Here is a 19,546-nt window from a genome sequence, read left to right on the forward strand (position 1 = left end):
TTAAATGGAAATACAACACCAATTTCTTTTATTACAGAAGTTTTGTACATTTTTCTTTGGATTACTTCTTGAAGACCCCACAATATAGATTCCCCAACAAGAACCGCTGAACGCTTTCCTAACATATATAATAATAGCACCTCAAATAACATATATAAAACTTACAGATTAATTTTGCATAGGTTACCCCTTAAAAAAATAATATAACGCTATAGTCGAAGTGCCCGACTACTAGATACCCGTTACTTATCTAAAGGGAGTGCAAGGGAGATGGAGATATGCAAGCAGCAAATTTTCTGTTTCTGAGATTGCACACAACGCCGAACACGCCACCTAGCGTCTATTCCTATACTTGATTTGAACAATTTTGCGGCATGTAGATGGGTATTGAAAATAATATTTTGAAAATGCTCCAAGAAGGATGGATAGAGGTCTTGGGGTCTTGGGGTCCAACCAAGATAACAAAAAAAAAGCCAAAAACATTTTTAAAGGATAGGTTTTTTGAATGATTTAAAAAAAAATGGTTTTGGTATATGCTTGCCGAGTTGTAGCATACAATATACTTAATGTAGCCTAGTCATTAATTCGACAAAGAGTTACATTATAGTTGTAAAATTGGTTAAGCGCAACTCGAGATATAATTACAACCTAGGAGATACCAAACAAATTTTCTTTAAAAAAAATCGTTCAAATGTTTTAGTGTTATGTGCGTTTTTATGGGCGTTAGAGTGGGCGTGGCACTCCGATGAAACCAACTTGCGCTGCGCAAGAAGCCCAAGAATTTGCATGCTTAATACCACATACATACATTCTAGCTCATACAGATCGACTCGGCTAGTGATTCTGATCAAGATTATATATTCTTTAGATTTTACCTGTTAAATACTTTCCTACTAATCTTATAAGCCCTTTTACTTTACGAGTAACGGGTATGACACCACAAAATGTAAAATGAGGCCTCAGAATATTTCGTAATGCGTTTTTGTAAGGGGAGGGAAATATTGAAGTTTATTTTTTAGCGGTTATGTTAAGTTTTAAGCATCGTTAAATAAACAAATTCATAGCTCTGTTGAAAAAAGATTTTAAATTTTACTGAGATTCGACCCTACATTTTGTGACACGTTTGACGTGAAATGACCCATATGCAACTTTTGTCTGAAGCATTGCAATTTTGTTTTATAATAAAAACTGGTCATTGTTTTTATTATAAAACTTTAAGATGTTATGCTTTTATCCAAGCTTTGAAGTTTTTTGTTCAAAAAAATCACGTACTCTAAAAATTTATTTTACATATGAATGTTGTCCCTGTGTAAATAAGGGTAGCCCAAATTTATTAAGCAATTTTTTGAGGTCCTACGCATAACCGCAAAAACATTGCGTTTTTAAGGATTTATAGAAAGAATAATATTTATTTAATGTAGTTTAAGGATGCGCTTTGACTTCAAAGATGTTCACTCATACGTAATTAGCTGTTTATAAAAGTTTATTTTAATCTGGGTAGAGTAGACTTAAACGCCATTTTGTAAGGCTATCAGGTTATTAAATTGAACAGGTCAAAAGTAGAAAAAAGATTTTTATATTTGAATTTGTAATTCAAATTATAAGAAAGTTTGACAAAAATAGGTTATGAAATTAAATATAGCACACCAAAGTCGACAATACAAAATGAAGAACTAATTTTTTGTATTGTTTGGACCACCCTGGTGAACAAAAGTTAAGAGGATTGACTGATTGATTATTTAAGAAAACAGTAAGTGGTTCTCCGCCCCTAGAGGAACCAGACTCTTCTCAACTACCTATGCTACCCCTTTTTGCACCTTTTCGCAATTCTTGCTAATAAAGCCGGTGTTAATTTAAGCATTTATTGTTTCGACGGAATTGAACGTGTAAAACGGGTCTCAATACGTGGAAAAACATCGCAGGGGCGCCAAGTGAGATTAAATCAGGTTTGCAATCCGAGCACCGCACGTGAATTGAATGGCGCTCTGGACCAGCTGGATTTACCCTCCCCAATCTCGCGCCCCGGGGCTATCAGTCTGCACTTGTTTACGCTCAATTTCATTGAGAACGTCGCACTATTGCACTTGGGGAATTTCTGGTCTGGGGCTTGCCTCTGGGAGAATCCCAATCTCTGGCTGACTTTTCCCAGCGTCGCTGCAGCCACCTTGATAAGACAGAACAGATCGGTCTAGCTGGAAGTTCTGTGATAGGGCCTATATAAGCAGTTGGCTTCCGAACACTCAGCATCAGTTGTCAGCTGCAAATCCTCTCGAGTCAACCTCAAAAACAAACCACAAAACCAACAACATGAAATTCCTGTCGCTTGCCTTTGTCTTGGGTCTGCTGGCTGCCGTGGCCAATGGTGAGTAAACTTAACAAACTATTTGCAAACTACATAAGTTATTTAATTATTATTTCAATTACTTTCCGTCTTTAGCCACTCCCCTGAATCCTGGCAATGTCATCATCAACGGCGACTGTCGAGTCTGCAACGTGAGGGCTTAAGGGCAGCAGAGATGGAGCAAAACAACCAAGCCAGTTGGAGTTCACACAGCCAAATATTATTAAGTCGTATAAAAATGTAAACAAATATTCAAAAAAATGCAATAATTAAAAAAATATTCAAAGTACACAATTAAAAACTTTTATTGGGACAGTTATCAGCTAAAAACAGAAGAAGAAGATGGGATAGGAAGGACAGTTGATGCTTATAAAGCTTAAACTGAAATATATTTATATAACATATTATATTAATATATAATAAAACATTGTAAAATAAGAAATAAGGAAAAATGGGTATAGAAACCTTATCATAATATATATGATATACATACTTGCAACTAATAGAAAACATTCAATTTATTTATAACAGTTGTGATATACTTTTAAACGTCTAGATGAAAATATTACCTTTGATTGAATAATAGGTATTTTATTCCACATATTGGAGTCTCCTACACTAACTATACTATAAATAAATACGTATATATTCAGTACATAAACGTGCATATAATAATTGAACTATAATTTGTATTATAAGATGTTTCTTGTACACAGTAATTAAAATGTACAATGCAAGCATCCATTTGTTACCAATTGATATGGTCTTTATCAGTTGCTTCCCTTGGGTTTTTACTGTAATCCCCCATTTAAAATGAACAATACTATATATTGAGCCTATATAAGAGCAGAGCACTCGCGCTTTCTCAATCAGATTTATTCGCAATCCCCAAGAGAAACATGAAACCCCTTCAAGTCGCCGGAACTTTGATGTTGATTTTTTGCCTGCTGGCTGCGGTTAACGGTAATTGTTATATCAATTAAGCTAATATATATTTTTAGCTAACAATTTTCTAATTGCAGCCACACCGGGCAAGGTGTATATTAATGGACAGTGCATTGACTGCAACAAGCCCGATAACGATGATGGTATAATAATGCCCACTGACCATAAAACGGCTGGTTCTATGTCCTACACCCTCACATCTGGAGCGGTGTTTTTCGGAATTATTTATCATTTATTTAGTTAAATGACTGTTTAATTATTCTGTAAATAAAATAATGATTTATTTGAAGCTTAGTGTAATGTGCATAGGATAACGGGATGTTTTGGTATAGGTACTACTATTTCACAGAACAAGTAAAACATGAAGACATTTTATTTATATATGTACACTCAGAAAAAAAAACAAGTGTTTCGTGCTTGAATCGAGTATTTTCGGTGTCAAAACTTCGACAAGCATGGAAAGTGCAGAGCCAGAGAACAAAACTCAGCTTTCAAGCACGAATTTACTATAATCAACAATGAATAATTTTAAAATATAGTCATATTTGTACTTAAAAAAGATTGATTTAATAATAAAGTAAGAAAGTTGCAGGCATGATTTAAGGACAAATAATTCTTTAATGTACATGCATTGTACATTTGTTTTCACTATATGCGAGTAAGAGAAATAAGTATTGGAAACTTAAATAAACGAGATATACCTAAATAATATTAATATCTTAAGTTTACTTACGACTTGTCGCTCCCGGGCATTAACACTGTGTAATTTATGGAAATTGTTAGAGTTGACAGATATTTATTTCCAAAATGTGCTTAGTGTGAGAACTTTTTCAGCCCAAAGGTTCTTATATGGTAAGCACGAAATGGTTCCTAAATCAAGGCTGTTTGTAATTGCTCTTAGCACAGTGTTTTCCCTGAGTGTATATATATATATTTGTTGCTCAAATATTCATTACGTTATAATAACGCACTGCAATGAGGTCATTAAAATAGCATTAAGTTATAACAATAAAATAAGAAATTTTGGTACGTCTTTAAAGCTGTTAAAGAAATTAAATCACTCTTTAAATTGTTGACACAATAAATTTTATACCAAGAGCTAGTCAAAACTATTTTTATACCCGTTACTCGTAAACCGCCCTAATCTGTGGCGCCCACAATTTTAATGCTAGAAAAAAATTGTAACTGAAGTTTATTAGTCTCGTCAATACCTTTCGATTGTCCCCAAAAAAAAGTTTGGCACGCCCACTCTAACGCCCATAACGCATAAATCTGTCTACCGCCCACATAACCATATAATGAGATCGCGGGTATGTTGCGCATTTTCCCTTTGTCCCAAAAGCTGAGTAACGGGTATCTGATAGTCGAGGTACTCGACTATAGCGTTCTTCCTTGTTAAGTTGTGTATTGGTTTGAGTGCATTCCTATAGACAAAGGTGCATTTAATCATGTATTTTTAACCCTGATTGATTTCCTTATCGTTCGCTTTGGGTTTTGAAATTATATATATAATAGAATCCGCTTATCAATGGGAAATATTTAATTTCTGGGGCATTTCCAGTAAATTCAAGACCTTGCATATATATGGGAAATACCTGCGATTATATTTTATTTTAAGGGCTCCCATGTATAAAAGAAAATCCAGGAAGTGTACTTCCCTCAGTTGAGTTCAAGGCATTGCTTACAAAATGAAACTAATTTCCCTGTTGTTTTCACTTGGTCTGTTCGCCTTGGCGATGGGTACGTAAATCTTAGATCCTTAAATCCTTGCCTTTAAAAAAAATTGTATTTTTACAGCTTCCCCGCTGGATCCAGATAACGTTATTATCAATGGAGATTGCAAAGATTGTAATGTGTACGGAGGCTAATCTGGAGCTAAAAACCTTAAGAGTTGTGTAACTTACACTTGTAGAAAATAAATTTTCTGCATATTAGCTGGTTGTTTTATTTATTTACTAGATAATAATCTGGGGGGTAACATATAAATGTAAGTTCCTTGAAACTTGGTCAAAAACGGGGGTCGTATAGTGCTTTTTGCAGCCGATTTTGGGTCAAGTGAGTTTTTAAAATCACATAGATACAGAAGAAAATGTTTTTAATTTGTAAGCGATATTTTTATTGCAATCGTCTTCAGAATAAATACTTTAAGGGTCTGCAGGACTCAAACTAAGGTTTTGTATTTTCTAGAAAAGTAATTATTTGGTAAGGAAACGTTGTTGGTTTATAGTAGTTCTGCAATGTTGCACGCCTCATGTATTGATTTTCTTTGTGCATAATTTTTCGATGCGCTGTAAAACCATAGATCACTGCACCGAAAAAAACATTTAAGTATAAGATTCTGTGAACTAATTTTATTTCATATTTTGTCACAACAGAGAATTGCGCTTTAAGTCCATATATTAGTCGCCTCGAACATTGCAAACCCTGCAGTCGCCGTTGATGATCACATTTCCGGGATTAAGGGGATTGGCTAGGCAAAAAAAAGAAAGATTCAATTAGTAACCAGTCCAGATCGTATAGTATATCCTTGCACTTACCACTGGCCAGAGCCAAAAGACCCAGAAGAAATGCGACCGAGAGCAGCTTCATATTGTGAGTGAATCCAACGACTAATTTGCGAATCTGTTCGAACAGGTCTCTTTTATAGCCCCGCCAAGGCGGATTGATTAGCAAATTGCGCACTTTTTCAATTAATGCATGGCATTTGGCATGGAATCAATAAAAATGCGTCATAACTTGATTTTAACAGCAGCCTACCCCGTTTTTTATAGCTCTCAAGAGATCTTTGTCTGTGATTTGCGTGTCACTCTAATATGAAAACATTCAAACTGTAATTGATTCCAAAGAATTTTTCCATCTTACCTTTTTTTTCATTACAAAATGTAAACACGGTTTCGTATTAATATAGAAAAAATAATTGTATCGGAATCTGATGAAATTTTCAGAAGTGCAAATCATAAGCTGAATTATACATATGGTAAAGTTTAAAAGATATGAATTGATATGATAACGGATTGTTAGATTTTCTTTTATAGCTCTCAAGAGATCTTTGTACATAAATACATTTTAAATACACTTATACTGTAATTGGTTCCATTTTACCTTTATATGATTACAAAATATACACATGAACTCGTTGTCAAAATATACAAAATAATTTAATTTAGTTTATTTTATACCGGAATCTGATGAAATTTTGTGAAGTGTAAGCCATAAGCTGAATTTGTACATAAAGTAATGTTTAAAATATATAAATTGATATGATAACAGATTGTTAGATTTTGTTTTAGAGATTGTTTAAACTACTTTAAAATGGTTTCTACGGACTTTAAAAATGTTTATTTTTTAAAAAGTTTGTTGAATAAGCTTTTAGAAACCTGAGTTTCCCTTGTTAGAATTTAACTTGTTCAATGTTTTTTGTCCGGAATTTGTTTCTATCAACCCGCAAAAGGTAAATGAACGTGTTTGTGGTCGAATTAACTTGGCACCCAAAAGTTGTTGTAGGTGTGTCTGTTTGATTCTGTTTATAAGCAACTCTGCCATTGCATACATAGGTGCACTGAAAAGAAAATATTGTTCTAAATAATGGTGAAAAACATAATAATATTATACCAAATGGATTCTAATAAAGTTGACATTTGTATTAAATATTGACATATGTTATTGGACTTAAAAAACAAATTATTATTTTAAAGTACTGAACATTGAAAATTAAAGCTTCGACTATATTTAAATTTTATGTTTACAGATATAAAAAATATTTATTTCTTGTTTTAAAATAATAAGCAATTATATTTATAGATTTTTTAATTGAACGGTACTGATTATTTATATTTTTGTTTTAAATTTAAACTTGTTTTCACCGTGTATGTGTTTTCGCACATGGCTGGCAATTAAGCCAATGAAGCATTAAAAACCACCAGCCAAGCTCCATGCAAAATGAGTTTTTTGGGTGATTCGGGGGCTCGCGGCGATTGTCAGCTTTTTCGGGGCGGTTGGATGGTTTCGAGGACGAGAAAGGTGAAAGCGAGTGGGGCGGAGAAAGGGTTTAACTCAGCCATCCAGCTTGCACTCACACTGGATTAGTGCCGCGTGTGCTAAATGCTGTTGTTGTTTTTACACATTTGTCAACGTAGATGGCATTACGGATAAATGAACTTCAACCAGATGAACGTACATGTGTACGTATGCGTTATACGTGGAATTGTGCCCCGGGATGGACGGGCAGCCGACACGTGTGCGTTAACAATTTAATTACGCTGCGGGCAGCGACAGCTGCCACATGGCTCTCGAAAAAGTTAATCATCCAGACGAGAGGGTTTTCAGGAATCCAAGACAACCAGGAGTTGGCTTTGTGGCACGATTAAAGAGTTATCCGAATGTTTCAATTGAAGGACTCGAGCGACGTTAAGGAGCGGTATGTCAAAGGGTCTCGAGAGGTCATGTTATTGCTGTATAAATTTAAACAAGAGAGAACGCTATAGTCGAGTGCCTGAATACTTTAAAGAATCGGAAATGCTTCTTTCTTTTACTCTACGAGAAACGGCTATACTAAAACAGACTCTTAAATATAGGTATCACAGTTTTGTCTTAATACAATTAAATACAATGTTTTACATTAACAAGTGTGACCTTTAGAACTATACTACCTATGAAAATGGAATAGGATAGAAAAACATAAAATGTTTTTCAAATATTGAGTATATTTATAAATAAGCACTTGGAATATGATAATACTGCTGGAAATGGAATAGGATAGAAAAACAAAAAATGTTTTTCAAATATTGAGTATATTTATAAATAAGCACTTGGAATATGATACTAATCTATTATTATGAACAGCTTGCAAATAATTATTTATTTATTTTATTATAATAAATGTAAGAAAAGAAAACACATTCTTGAAATGTGGTATCTTAACCTTTAAAAATGTTTAATTAAAAGAAAAGATTATGTACCTACTTATAAACGATGCGTATGCGTAATATTACCTAAGATAAACTTAAACATATAATGTACATATATTTGTGAATATCATGTGGTCGGTGTGCATTCTTTAATATATTTTTAATCCATTTACGTTTTTTTCATGCATTTATGTTTATGGGTAATTTCAGCTCTTTTCCTATCGCTTTAAATATAATGGCTCTCTGGCAGCTGCTCTTCTATTAGTTTACTGTCAACCTTCGGCGAAAGGGCGGGGTTAGTCGAGCAGTGGCGTAGTTATATAGATGGACCACGAGGGGTTTTAACATAATATTGTACCTATAGGTCTACTAATGGAGTATGAAATTCTATGACTTCCAAATATGTTTTGTGAAACTATTTTAAAAAATTATATTATTATTATGATTATAATATTCCTTTGCTTAAGCGTGGCACTGGAAAAGGGTTGGTATGGGTAGAAAAATAGAAAGCAGTGTTTCCGAACATGTGTGCATTCTGTTAGTTGATTGCCTAAGCGTCCGTGCTTGCGGTTACATTCTGTTGATTCCTGTTGGCTTTCCCCACCGCCTGCCTCCTTTATTGTCCTTTTTTTGTGCTGTGGTTAGTTTTATAGCTCTTACCATTTGGTTTTATGATGCAACCAACTGCGTCCTTATGCATAAACTTGAAATTCATTTTCTGCTTTTTGCCAGGCGGCTGACCCATTTTTTCTGCTCATACTAAGGATGAAAACCAAGGTGAAAACCACAGTTCAGTTGCTACAATGTTTCAATGATTAGTTAGCAAACATAAAAATTGTTGTAGCTATGGAAATTTATATTTTAAGTTAATGTAAGTCATAAAATGTTATAATAAAACGTTGCTATTTAAAGAAATACGAAATACATTGTATAAAAACACTTTGAAAAAAATAAAATTTTAGTACGTATGTCCTTCAGTTATAAGTACTTACCTCTTATATGGCTGTTACTATTTTATGATATATTATTATATTTTGTAGAGTTATAAATTATTTTCTTGGGAAGACTTCCTAAGCATTAGATACCCAATAAAAAGCTTGGCATAACAAAGACAATTGTCTAAAGATGCACCATTTTCACATGCACAATTGTACATGGTATCCTTATAGTATTATCCCCAAAAAGTTTTAAAGCTAAAACCGTAACTGACCAGTAATCTCAACCCCTGAAAGCTGACCCTTGCATTCCCATCAAAGGACAGGCAGTCAACACATTTTGCCCCCACCGCCACGTGAGTAAAATTGCTAATCATCTGGGGGGGATGAAGGACATGGACATGGACATGGCCATCCGTGTTTGAGTGGTGACCCCCGGTTATGGCGGCCTGATCCTGGGGAGTGACAACTCATCATTCCGGCGTTGTAGTCGAGGACTTTAATGTGCTTAAGCGTTACGAGCATGAGCAAACATTATTGTCTCGTGGGAATCGGTAAATTGGTGCTGAGTGCAGGACTCTGGATTGGCATTGAAGTTGTGGAAGTGACACTTTAATAACCCCAGCCACAACCTTAACCACCCACTTTTTACTTTGACAGACACTAATGGGTGTTTGTGTGCGTGTGGTGGGTGTTTGTTTGTCAGCTTGGGGAAATTGAGGATAATGGAAAATATATAAATAACACAAGGGACACGTCACAAGTCCAAATAGAATTTTAAATCTGTAATTTAAAGAGATTTTTTGTATTCAAAGAGTTGAAATTCTTCCAACAATTCTAACAATCTATGGTTCATATTTTTAAAATATTTATTTGTAAAAAGTTAATCAGAATACAACAGCTTAACATAATGCGCTAGTACCTAGGATTTATGTTTTCGGGGTTTTCTACATGGGATGCGTTGTTGACCTCAATAAGGATTGTAATTATTCACACAGTGGTTTGTTGCATATACATATCTGTCATAAAAACATTTCATTTTGAAACTGCTTTAATAATTAAATATAACAATTGTTATAGCAAGCAAATGATAGTCCGCAAAAAAGTATGCAACGTTTTTAGCCTTTTTTACGTTCCAATTAATTATAAATAGTAAATCTCTTTATTTTTTCCACCTAGAGATAATTATACTAACTATTTATGTATATTCGTTCTGTATTTTGGTTCTTTCACATATTTATTTTTTTTATCTAAACTTCTTGTTATAATAAATAACATTTTAAGTTATTTCTTTGCTACCTAACATTTTGTATTCTTTGTGTTAAAAATTCCTTTATTTTGGCACAATCATAGAATATTTGAAAATGAGAACCCTAATCACAACAACTTCTTATCAGCGCTGCTTCTTCGAACAAAGCTTTGTGGCTCATCAAAACAATCCGCCGTCCCAGGTCAGTTGTTAATCTAACTTAAAGCTGATCAGTGCAACCAAACCTAATGTCAGCCCCCAATAATCCATATAAGGGATTACTGCTGTGCAGTTTTCTGGCAATATTGCAGTGTATATCCGCTGAGGTGGGAAAACTGGTCTGCTTCTACGATGCTAAGAGTTTTGTGCGTGAAGGTAAGCTATGAGAGTTTCTAATCTATATGTGCCAAGTAGATCAGGGGTTATCTTTTGACTTACTTAGGCCCCGCCCAAATGTCGCTGGCCGAACTAGAGCCTGCCCTACAGTTCTGCAACTTTTTGGTCTATGGCTATGCGGGCATCGATGCCGAGACCTACAAGATCAAGAGTTTGGATCCTTCGTTGACACATGACCACCAGCATTATCGTCACATTACCGCTTTGCGCCAGAAATTTCCCCATGTAAGATTCCTGCTCTCGGTGGGCGGAGATAGGGATTTGGACAGCGAGGGCGTGGCGGATACTGGCAAGTACCTGCGATTACTGGAACAGCCGGAGCATAGAAGAAGCTTCCAGGCGAGCGTGATCGCGGAGCTTAAGAATAATGGCTTCGATGGACTCGATCTCGCCTGGCAGTTCCCCAAGAACAAGCCCAAAGTTCAGCAGGGTGTGTTTAAGAGGGTTTGGGGATCTGTTCGTGGCTGGTTTAGTTCTCCATCGGTGGATGAGAAGGCCGAGGAGCATCGGGAGCAGTTCGCCACCCTTCTTGGAGAGCTGCAATCGGATTTGCGACGCAGTGGACAACTCCTGACCGTCACCATGCTGCCCCATGTTTCAGCAGAACGTGAGTAAATTGAAAAACCATAATGATGGCGTTTTCACATTCAAGTCCTTTTTAATTTAATTTTTAACAGATCGAAGTTTAAGAACTTTTTTATGTTTATCGTTCGTTAAAACGTCTTTTTAGTTATGACAAATATGAAAAAGTTTAATACCTAGGCGAACTTACATCGTTCTTAGGCTCTTTTAAATTCATAATGATATTTTAACAAATCTATGCTTAGGGGCGGTTCACATATTACGTGACGCGGATTTCACGATAAATAAAACCCCCCTTGGTGACACATTGTAACACTTATCCCCACCCTGTGACATGTTTTGACACTACCCCAATCCCCCCAGCGAGTCATGTAATATGTGAATAGCCCCTAAATAATATTAACAATAATATTATATTTAATACTGGGACATAATTTTAAAATAATTGAATTTTTTCAGAAACGAGATACATTTAAAACGAGTCCGTAAAATGTTTAGAACCTTTTTGATCTATCGTAAGTAATATGTTGAAAGTCAAATATCTGGGGGTTAGATAAAGTTTTATTGAACTCTTTTAAAATTTAAAATATATTTAGTGCAGGAATAAATGAGTTTTTTGTTTATCGTTCTTATTAAGTAGTACTTAAGTTATAAAAAGTTTTTACTAACATATTTCTTTTCCCCAGTTTTCATTGATGTTCCCAAGGTTCTTGGCCACGTGGACTTCGTCAACCTGGGCACCTATGACTTTCAGTCCCCGGAACGAGATCCGAAGGTGGCAGATCTTCCCGCTCCACTATACGCCATGTATGATCGGGATCCCAGCCATAATGTGCAGTACCAGGTACAGTATTGGATGAATCAAACGTCTGAAATCAGTGCCCACAAGCTGCACGTGGGAGTGGCCAGTTATGGACGTGCTTGGAATATGACTCGAAACTCTGGAATCACGGGCTATCCACCGATTCCAGCGGCAAATGGTGCTGCTCCGGCGGGACGGCAAACTGTTACTCCAGGATTACTAAGTTGGCCGGAGACGTGTGACTTGCTCCAACAGCAGCCGCAGGATCGGGAGGTGCCCCATCTTCGCAAGGTGGGTGATCCCACCAAGCGATTCGGGATCTACGCCTATCGGGCGGCCGATGACCAGGGGGAAAACGGCCTGTGGGTGGGCTACGAGGATCCTACAACGGCGGCAATCAAGGCTGGTTTTGTCCAAGCTCAAGGATTGGGCGGAGTGGCCTTCCACGACTTATCCCTGGATGATTTTCGAGGTCAGTGTGCCGGCGAGAAGTTTCCCATTCTGCGAAGCATTAAATATAAACTGTAAGTCTGCTTAACAAGGAAATGAGACTATAGCACAGACAAACCTCTGTTGACCTATTATAAAATTTGTAAAAACGACCTTCTGCCCACATGCAAGATCTTTTAAAAATATTAATGAAATAAAAAAAATGACTATTGAATATTTTAAACTCTCTTTATAATGGGTAGTAAATGAAAACAAGGAAGAACGCTATAGTCGAGTACCTCGACTATCAGATACCCGTTACTCAGCTAAATAGAGATATGCAAGTAGCAAAGCGAGATTAAAATGCGCCACCTACCGGCGGTATACAGATTTAAGCGTTATGGGCGTTAGAGTGGGCGTGGCAAATTTTTTTTTGGACCAATCGATAGGTTTTGTCGAGACCAATACATTTCAGCTAAAATTTTTTATCTAGCATAAAAATTGTGGGCGTCACAGATTTTCGCGCTTTGTGGGCGTTAGAGTGGGCGTGGCATATTCGCGTAACAAACTTGCGCTGCGTATAAGGCTACGGAATCTAAATCTGAAATCCCAATTCTCTATCTTTGATAGTTTCCGAGATATCTACGTTCATATTTACGATTTTTTGAAGTTTATGGGCGGTTTATGGGCGTTAGGATGGGCGGGTCAATCGATTGGTATTGATGAGAACATTACATTTCAGTCAAAATTTTTATTCTAGCATCAAAACTGTGGGAGCCACAGTTTTGGGCGGTTTGTGGGCGTTAGAGTGGGGATGGCACTCTACTGAAACAAACTTGCGCTGCGTAAGAAGCTCAGGAATCTGCACGCCAAATCTCAATAGCCTAGCTCCCATAGTTTCCGAGATCTCAGCCTTCATCCGGACAGACAGACGGACAGAAGGACAGACGGACAGACGGACATGGCTAGATCGACTCGGCTAGTGATCCTGATCAAGAATATATATACTTTATGGGGTCGGAAACGCTTCCTTCTGCCTGTTACATACTTTCCGACGAATCTAGTATACCCTTTTACTCTACGAGTGACGGGTATAATGACGGACAAAAACAAATCACTAAATCCTGAATACGCCACTGATATACATTTGTATTAAAAAATATTGAGTTGTTTTTATATTCTTTATATAAATTAATGAAGAACTACTAATAAAAAAAGGATACCAAACATAAATTTTTACTTACGATTATTAAATATAACCCGTTGAAACCTGATCCCCACTTAAATTGTCCCTATTTTGTTGAGAAAACAATTTAACTGTTCCATAATTTTGAAAAATATATACATTATAACTTGATTACGAATTAATTTTACCAGAAATTGCTTGTCCCACAGATATGAGAACTATAATTTTCTAAGGTCAATATTTCACAGCTTTCTTAAGTTATCATAGTTTCTTTGCTCGGAAAAATACAAAATGTCCGTGTTTTTTCAAGAGAAGGCTACAATAAATTAATACGACCCTCTCTACGAAGATTTTGATCCAAAAAAGAAGGCGGGGCAGGAAATAAACTGGCAAAGTGGAAGGCTGTAAGGCGGAAAAGGAAAAAGTAAAAGCGTCCCGCCACGAAGGCAAGTGAAGTGCCAGGCGAAGCGTAAAGCAAAGCAAACTTCTCAAATGCCACTGACTCGGTGGGTGGGATGTGGGCGGTTTAGGGCACAAGGACGAAGGGCGCCATTGGGGTGGCTGGGTGACAGGGTGGCCCAAAGTAAAAGTTGAAATTAAACCAATTAGTTTGCCTGCCACCGCTCTCTACGCCGTCGCCGCTGCAATGAGGCGCATAAAACCTGGCGACGCAAGGTAAGTCCCTGTGATGCCCACCCAGGCACGAGTTCCTCAATCCGGGATTTGAGATTTTCCTGACTTCGTGACTATTTTGTGTTAACATTAAGTACTAAAAATAATTAAGCCATACATTTATAAACATTCTAGTTTTCTTATAAGGATTTTTTGTGAAGGAAGCGTTGCTCTGACAATTTCCAGTCTTAATGTTAAACCATTTCACAATTATTTAAACAACATTAAAATGATAACGTAAAAAAAAAACATTTTTAGCAAAAAAAAAAGGTTTCACTTCTGTCTAAAAAATTGAATAACTCAACCATTGACTATTCTAATTTAACACCTATTTTTGGATTACCATGAACACGAAAAAAACTAAACTAAACCATCAAACTTTTTAAAAATTAAAACTTTCCCATTTAATCTTTAATATATTTTATATATGATTATACTTAAATAATATAATCTCTTGACCTTAAATAAAATATTTACAAGTAAAATACCTATAATAACTCATTTTGATCCTGATATTAAATGAATAATTTTTTCTAACAACAAAAAAGTTTAACTTCTGTTTAACAAATGTTACAGCTTCACTCACGTCGTGACTTTAAAACCTACTTTTGGCTTACCACGAACTCTAAAAATATGTGTTACCAAAAAATTATAATAAAACAAAATATGCCCATTTTATCTTAACTTAATAGTGTCAGAAGTAAAATAAATAATAGTATACTTGTGAATTTCAACCGGATATTTCGTGATTTAAGTTTGGCTCACGACAGCACCTCCTACAGGACACTTGCGGGGATGAAAGCGGACTACACCCAGCAGGTATTTAGACTTGGGCTCCCTTTTAAGAGTATTTTAAACGACGACGCGGTCCTTTTGGAGGAAGGGCCGGGAGTTCGAAGACCGAGTGTAGATAAGAGGCAAATTCGGAAGTGGCGAGGAGCCAGGGAGGTGGGGAGTTGGGGAGTTGGACGGCTAGCTGCTTCGGCGAATGGCGCCGTCATAAATTAATTATGATTTAACAACTTTAGCATGCACGACACGGCAGGAAAACTTTGCGCTTTTCATTCCCTCGCCTTCTTCTATTTTGTGTCGCTTTGTGGAGGGGAAAATTTTATAATTTTAATGAGCGCAAAAAAGTTGTAAACTTTTGGCCGCGTTGCCATTGGAAATGCACTCCACGCACCCGGAAAGAACTTTATCAAGGGAAAGATTCATAGATATGTGCACAAGAAGGAGCAAATTCCTGCGAACAAGCACCTTTGCCGGTCAAGCATCCTTATCAATGAACACAAAAGTGACAGAAATGTCTTAACTCTCTTCACAATGCAACCTTTTTTTTTTGCTAATATGTCTTGTTTTGAAATGAAACAAAAACACCTACTAACGAGGTATAAAACTAGTGGCGGACGAGTTCCTTGTACAAAAGTTCTATCAACTTTTGTGACGATTTTTTTTTTTTAATCTGGACTATTTTTTTTTATTGTACTTTTACAGTGAAAAGGAATTTTACATCTGGAAAAAATTTACAGCTCATTTACACCAGTAGAACACGAACCGAGGATATTCACATGTAGGATTTTTTCTGAGCGGGACGAATGAAAGGTTTTTCCAAAATTGGTAGTAAATCTTCCGCTAACTATAAAAATTCAATGAGAACTTTTTTTACCAGTTGGACATGCATAGATTTTATTGCATTCAAATAAGCATGAATGAATTTTAAATATTTTGAGCCGAAACGGGTTTGAGTTTTTGTCGTGTGTTACACATAAGAAATTTACGAATCTTAAGCTCTATATAGTTTTAAATATAAAAAAATCGGTTGAACCAATTTTAAAAAAATGTTTGTCTATTTTTGTAATAAAAAATATATTTTACCTGTAACTTTAAATCTATTGTGAAATGCATATTAAATTACCTTTTTGGCTTTAGTTGCCTAGAATCTATAAGCCCTAAAAATCTTTTTTATTGCATTTCCCGCCGGTTTTTCCAAAATAGGAGAACAAAAGTTTATTATTTCAAGCTTCTAATATACAAATAATGTCCCCAAGACCCTAAAATGGATTCATACAAGCCCATAAACAAACTGCCGTCCAAAGTGATATTATAAAATGTACATGTAGTTATATATGGCTTTTTGTCCACTTTGGAGTATATTTTTTAAAATGTATCTTTCTTTTAAATTGTATCTTGCATCAAATTTTTTTTGGTCATTACAAAAAAAATGAACGACTCGTCAGGCCTTTTTACATATAATTTTATTTTGAAGCATTTTTAGCTTTACAATGAAGAAAAAGGATCTGAGTTCACTGTTTTCCAGCACCGCTCTTGATGTCCTCGAAGGCCTTTTGCCACAGCTTGTCGAACTGTTTGGGGAGCTTGGCGCGGATTTTATCGGCTAGCAAACGAGCTCCTCTTAAGTTGTCCTCCTCGTAGAAGGGCAATGAGGAAAGGCGAGCCAGCCAGGCGGATAACTTGGGGTACTTGGTGTCTTCCACGGGGCAGTAGCTCAGATGCACGGTGCTCACAGTGGCCACAATGCTAAAGTCGGCGATGGTCAATTGGGGACCGGCCAAATAGGGATTATCCGCCAGAAATTGCTCCAACAATGCGTAGGCATCACGCAACTCAGCCAATCGATCCTTGGCCACCTCGGTGGCATTCTCCTTGAAAAGAGCTCTCTGCAGCTGCTTGAAAATGCCATGGAAGAGGACACCGGTCTCGAAGTGCAGCCGCTGATCCACAACGGCCCGCTGCAGTGGATCCTTGGGATAGAGTTCATCCGACTGGGAGTACTTGTTCACCAGATATCCGATGATGGCATGCGAGTCCCAAATGCACGACTCACCATCCTCCAGCATTGGCACCGTGTGTTGCGGATTCTTACGCAACATTTCCGGCTTTAGATGATCACCGGCCTGCATGTCCAGCGGGCGGAACTCGTGCTCCAGCTGGAGGGCACGTAGAGTCAGGAGAACGGCCCGAACCGGCGGACTGGACTCAGTGCCATATAGAATCAGGTTGACCATCTTGGTTACTTCACTTTTTGCCTTGTAGTTGGTTAAATTGAGATTCGTCGCGAGCAAGGGGCCATCTACAACTGACTCAAGGTAGACAAAAAGATTTTAAACTCTACCCTCGATAAGATAAGATACTAAACTTAGTTATATTATAATAATCACAAAGACGTCATAATGCTGCAAGTTTAAGTTTGGCTGATTGTTTATTAATGCCCGAGATAAGTCGGTCTCCTATCTGTAGCTCGGTCAATATTTGGCGAACGTCGCCATGATTTTTGTAATCATGGGTGGAGAACCAAGGGGCAGCTAAAAAAAAGTTTATACACTTCTTATTATATTAATTTTTGATTAATAATAAAAATATTTACTTTAAAATCGCAAAGTTAATCATGCCTAACTTTATAACAGTTTTTTTTTTAATATTTTATTTACATGACTTAAATATAGCATTTTTTAGAGTTAATTCATTTTATTTTGTTGTTCCTCACTTTGCATGTTTTGAAGAAATAATAAAGTAGGTTTGAATTTTGTATTCCCAAGCTTTGCTTTCGCTTTTAAGAACTTTAAGCTTCGTTAAGAAGTCTGGAAAAGCTATAATTCATGGATATTCTACATGCAATTCTACACGATTTCATATGTACATTAGTCAAAATGACCGAAAAACTATAGTATAGTGATACATTTTTAAAACAGTGTACTATCATCCATCAAAAGTTTTGCCATGAAAAAAAAGGCACAGAGTTTCCAGAACTATATACCAATCCAGCCCATTTCTGATGAAATAATAAACATATATAGAAATTCATCTAAACATTGTTTGTATAGAAACAAACAAACACCATAGTCCAAGCTTTTATCTACAATTTTTGCACCGCTCTCACATTCAGCAAAAAGCTCTGGGGAAAAGGTATATAGTAAATAGAGAGAAGATCAGTCGTTATAGAAGCATTGCTGGATAAACAACACAAAATGTCGAGCTCGGGAATAATACTGTATGGAGTGGACCTAAGTCCCTGTGTGAGGACCGTCAAACTGACTCTCAAGGCCCTGAATTTGGACTACGAATACAAGGAGGTCAATCTCCAGACGGGTGAGCATCTGCAAGAGGATTTCCTTAAGAAGAACCCCCAGCACACGGTGCCGGTACTGGACGACAACGGAACTGTCCTCTGGGACTCCCACGCCATTGCCACCTACTTGGTGGACAAGTACGCCAAGTCCGACGAGCTGTATCCCAAGGATCTGGTCCAGCGGGCGATCATCAATCAGCGTCTGTTCTTCGACGCCAGCGTAATCTTTGCCAATTTGGCCAACGTGAGTGGTCCCTTCTGGGTGAACGGAATCACTGTGGTGCCCCAGGAAAAACTGGACAACCTACATAAAGGTCTGAAGCTGCTGGAGACCTTCCTCGACAGCACTCCTTACCTGGCCGGCGATTCACTGACCCTCGCCGACCTGAGCGCTGGACCCACTGTTACAGCCCTGCCCGCTGCTGTGGACATTGATCCTGTGGTCTATCCTAAGGTCACCGCCTGGCTGGATCGCCTTAACAAGATCCCCTACTTCAAGGAGATCAACGAGGCTCCGGCTCAGGGATACGTCAACTTTCTTCGCAGCCAGTGGACCAAACTGGGTGATAAGTGAGCCATGCACTGATACTGAATGAAAAGTACTACAACGAAAATACGAATAATAGCACGTTATTTATATTCCATCCTTTACCAATTTGCACCTACTAATGTATAACATTAAAATTTTGTAACAATAAAAATATTTGGCAGAACAAAGTTTTTATTTAAGTTGCTATACATTATTTAATGTATAGCAGTGCTTATTGTATTCGTTTACTGGTTCTTTTTTAAACATTTTTATTTTTCACCATCTTTATTAAGAGCTAAGTCGTAGGGTATTGAATAAATATTATTTCCTAAAGAAAAAACAATATACTCAATATATGTAGACGAAGGGGAAGGTATCAACGCATATCTAGCACCCACGACAGAGCTTTAACATGTATATTCGCAAAAAAGCTTTTGTCAAAATAGTATAGTATAGTATAAGATGTCTAAACACAAGTTTTGTTGG

The 19,546-nt window shown here is 36.8% G+C and overlaps 7 protein-coding genes across 7 annotated transcripts; 5 read left to right on the forward strand and 2 right to left on the reverse strand.

The window, feature by feature from the left end:
* The first annotated feature begins 2,256 nt into the window (after nt 1-2,256).
* On the forward strand, nt 2,257-2,660 carry LOC108017876 (Bomanin Short 3). Its single transcript, XM_017085037.4, has 2 exons — nt 2,257-2,362; nt 2,438-2,660. The coding sequence occupies exons 1-2, from the start codon at nt 2,308-2,310 to the stop codon at nt 2,503-2,505; spliced, it is 123 nt and encodes a 40-aa protein (XP_016940526.3). The 5' UTR covers nt 2,257-2,307; the 3' UTR covers nt 2,506-2,660.
* Nucleotides 2,661-3,147: 487 nt separating this feature from the next.
* BomT2 (Bomanin Tailed 2) lies at nt 3,148-3,575 on the forward strand. Its single transcript, XM_017085059.4, has 2 exons — nt 3,148-3,304; nt 3,364-3,575. The coding sequence occupies exons 1-2, from the start codon at nt 3,241-3,243 to the stop codon at nt 3,528-3,530; spliced, it is 231 nt and encodes a 76-aa protein (XP_016940548.2). The 5' UTR covers nt 3,148-3,240; the 3' UTR covers nt 3,531-3,575.
* A 1,289-nt stretch (nt 3,576-4,864) lies between these two features.
* LOC108017860 (bomanin Short 5) lies at nt 4,865-5,218 on the forward strand. Its single transcript, XM_017085015.4, has 2 exons — nt 4,865-5,026; nt 5,084-5,218. Exons 1-2 carry the CDS (start codon nt 4,975-4,977, stop codon nt 5,152-5,154), a joined length of 123 nt encoding a protein of 40 aa, XP_016940504.2. The 5' UTR covers nt 4,865-4,974; the 3' UTR covers nt 5,155-5,218.
* Nucleotides 5,219-5,617: 399 nt separating this feature from the next.
* Nucleotides 5,618-5,982, reverse strand: LOC108017859 (bomanin Short 6). The gene is made up of 2 exons (XM_017085013.4): nt 5,824-5,982; nt 5,618-5,756 (listed from the first exon to the last, which is right to left on the reverse strand). The coding sequence occupies exons 1-2, from the start codon at nt 5,873-5,875 to the stop codon at nt 5,686-5,688; spliced, it is 123 nt and encodes a 40-aa protein (XP_016940502.2). The 5' UTR covers nt 5,876-5,982; the 3' UTR covers nt 5,618-5,685.
* A 4,595-nt stretch (nt 5,983-10,577) lies between these two features.
* Nucleotides 10,578-12,830, forward strand: Idgf5 (Imaginal disc growth factor 5). The gene is made up of 3 exons (XM_017084939.3): nt 10,578-10,752; nt 10,820-11,380; nt 12,042-12,830. Exons 1-3 carry the CDS (start codon nt 10,626-10,628, stop codon nt 12,683-12,685), a joined length of 1,332 nt encoding a protein of 443 aa, XP_016940428.2. The 5' UTR covers nt 10,578-10,625; the 3' UTR covers nt 12,686-12,830.
* Nucleotides 12,831-16,681: 3,851 nt separating this feature from the next.
* On the reverse strand, nt 16,682-17,554 carry GstE10 (Glutathione S transferase E10). Its single transcript, XM_017085044.4, has one exon. The coding sequence runs from the start codon at nt 17,468-17,470 to the stop codon at nt 16,748-16,750; it is 723 nt and encodes a 240-aa protein (XP_016940533.2). The 5' UTR covers nt 17,471-17,554; the 3' UTR covers nt 16,682-16,747.
* An 831-nt stretch (nt 17,555-18,385) lies between these two features.
* Nucleotides 18,386-19,248, forward strand: LOC108017832 (glutathione S-transferase 1-like). The gene has a single exon (XM_017084985.4). The coding sequence runs from the start codon at nt 18,431-18,433 to the stop codon at nt 19,103-19,105; it is 675 nt and encodes a 224-aa protein (XP_016940474.2). The 5' UTR covers nt 18,386-18,430; the 3' UTR covers nt 19,106-19,248.
* The last annotated feature ends 298 nt before the right edge of the window (nt 19,249-19,546 follow it).

This window comes from Drosophila suzukii, chromosome 2R (genome assembly GCF_043229965.1).
Source record: "Drosophila suzukii chromosome 2R, CBGP_Dsuzu_IsoJpt1.0, whole genome shotgun sequence".
NCBI classification, from domain to species: domain Eukaryota; kingdom Metazoa; phylum Arthropoda; class Insecta; order Diptera; family Drosophilidae; genus Drosophila; species Drosophila suzukii.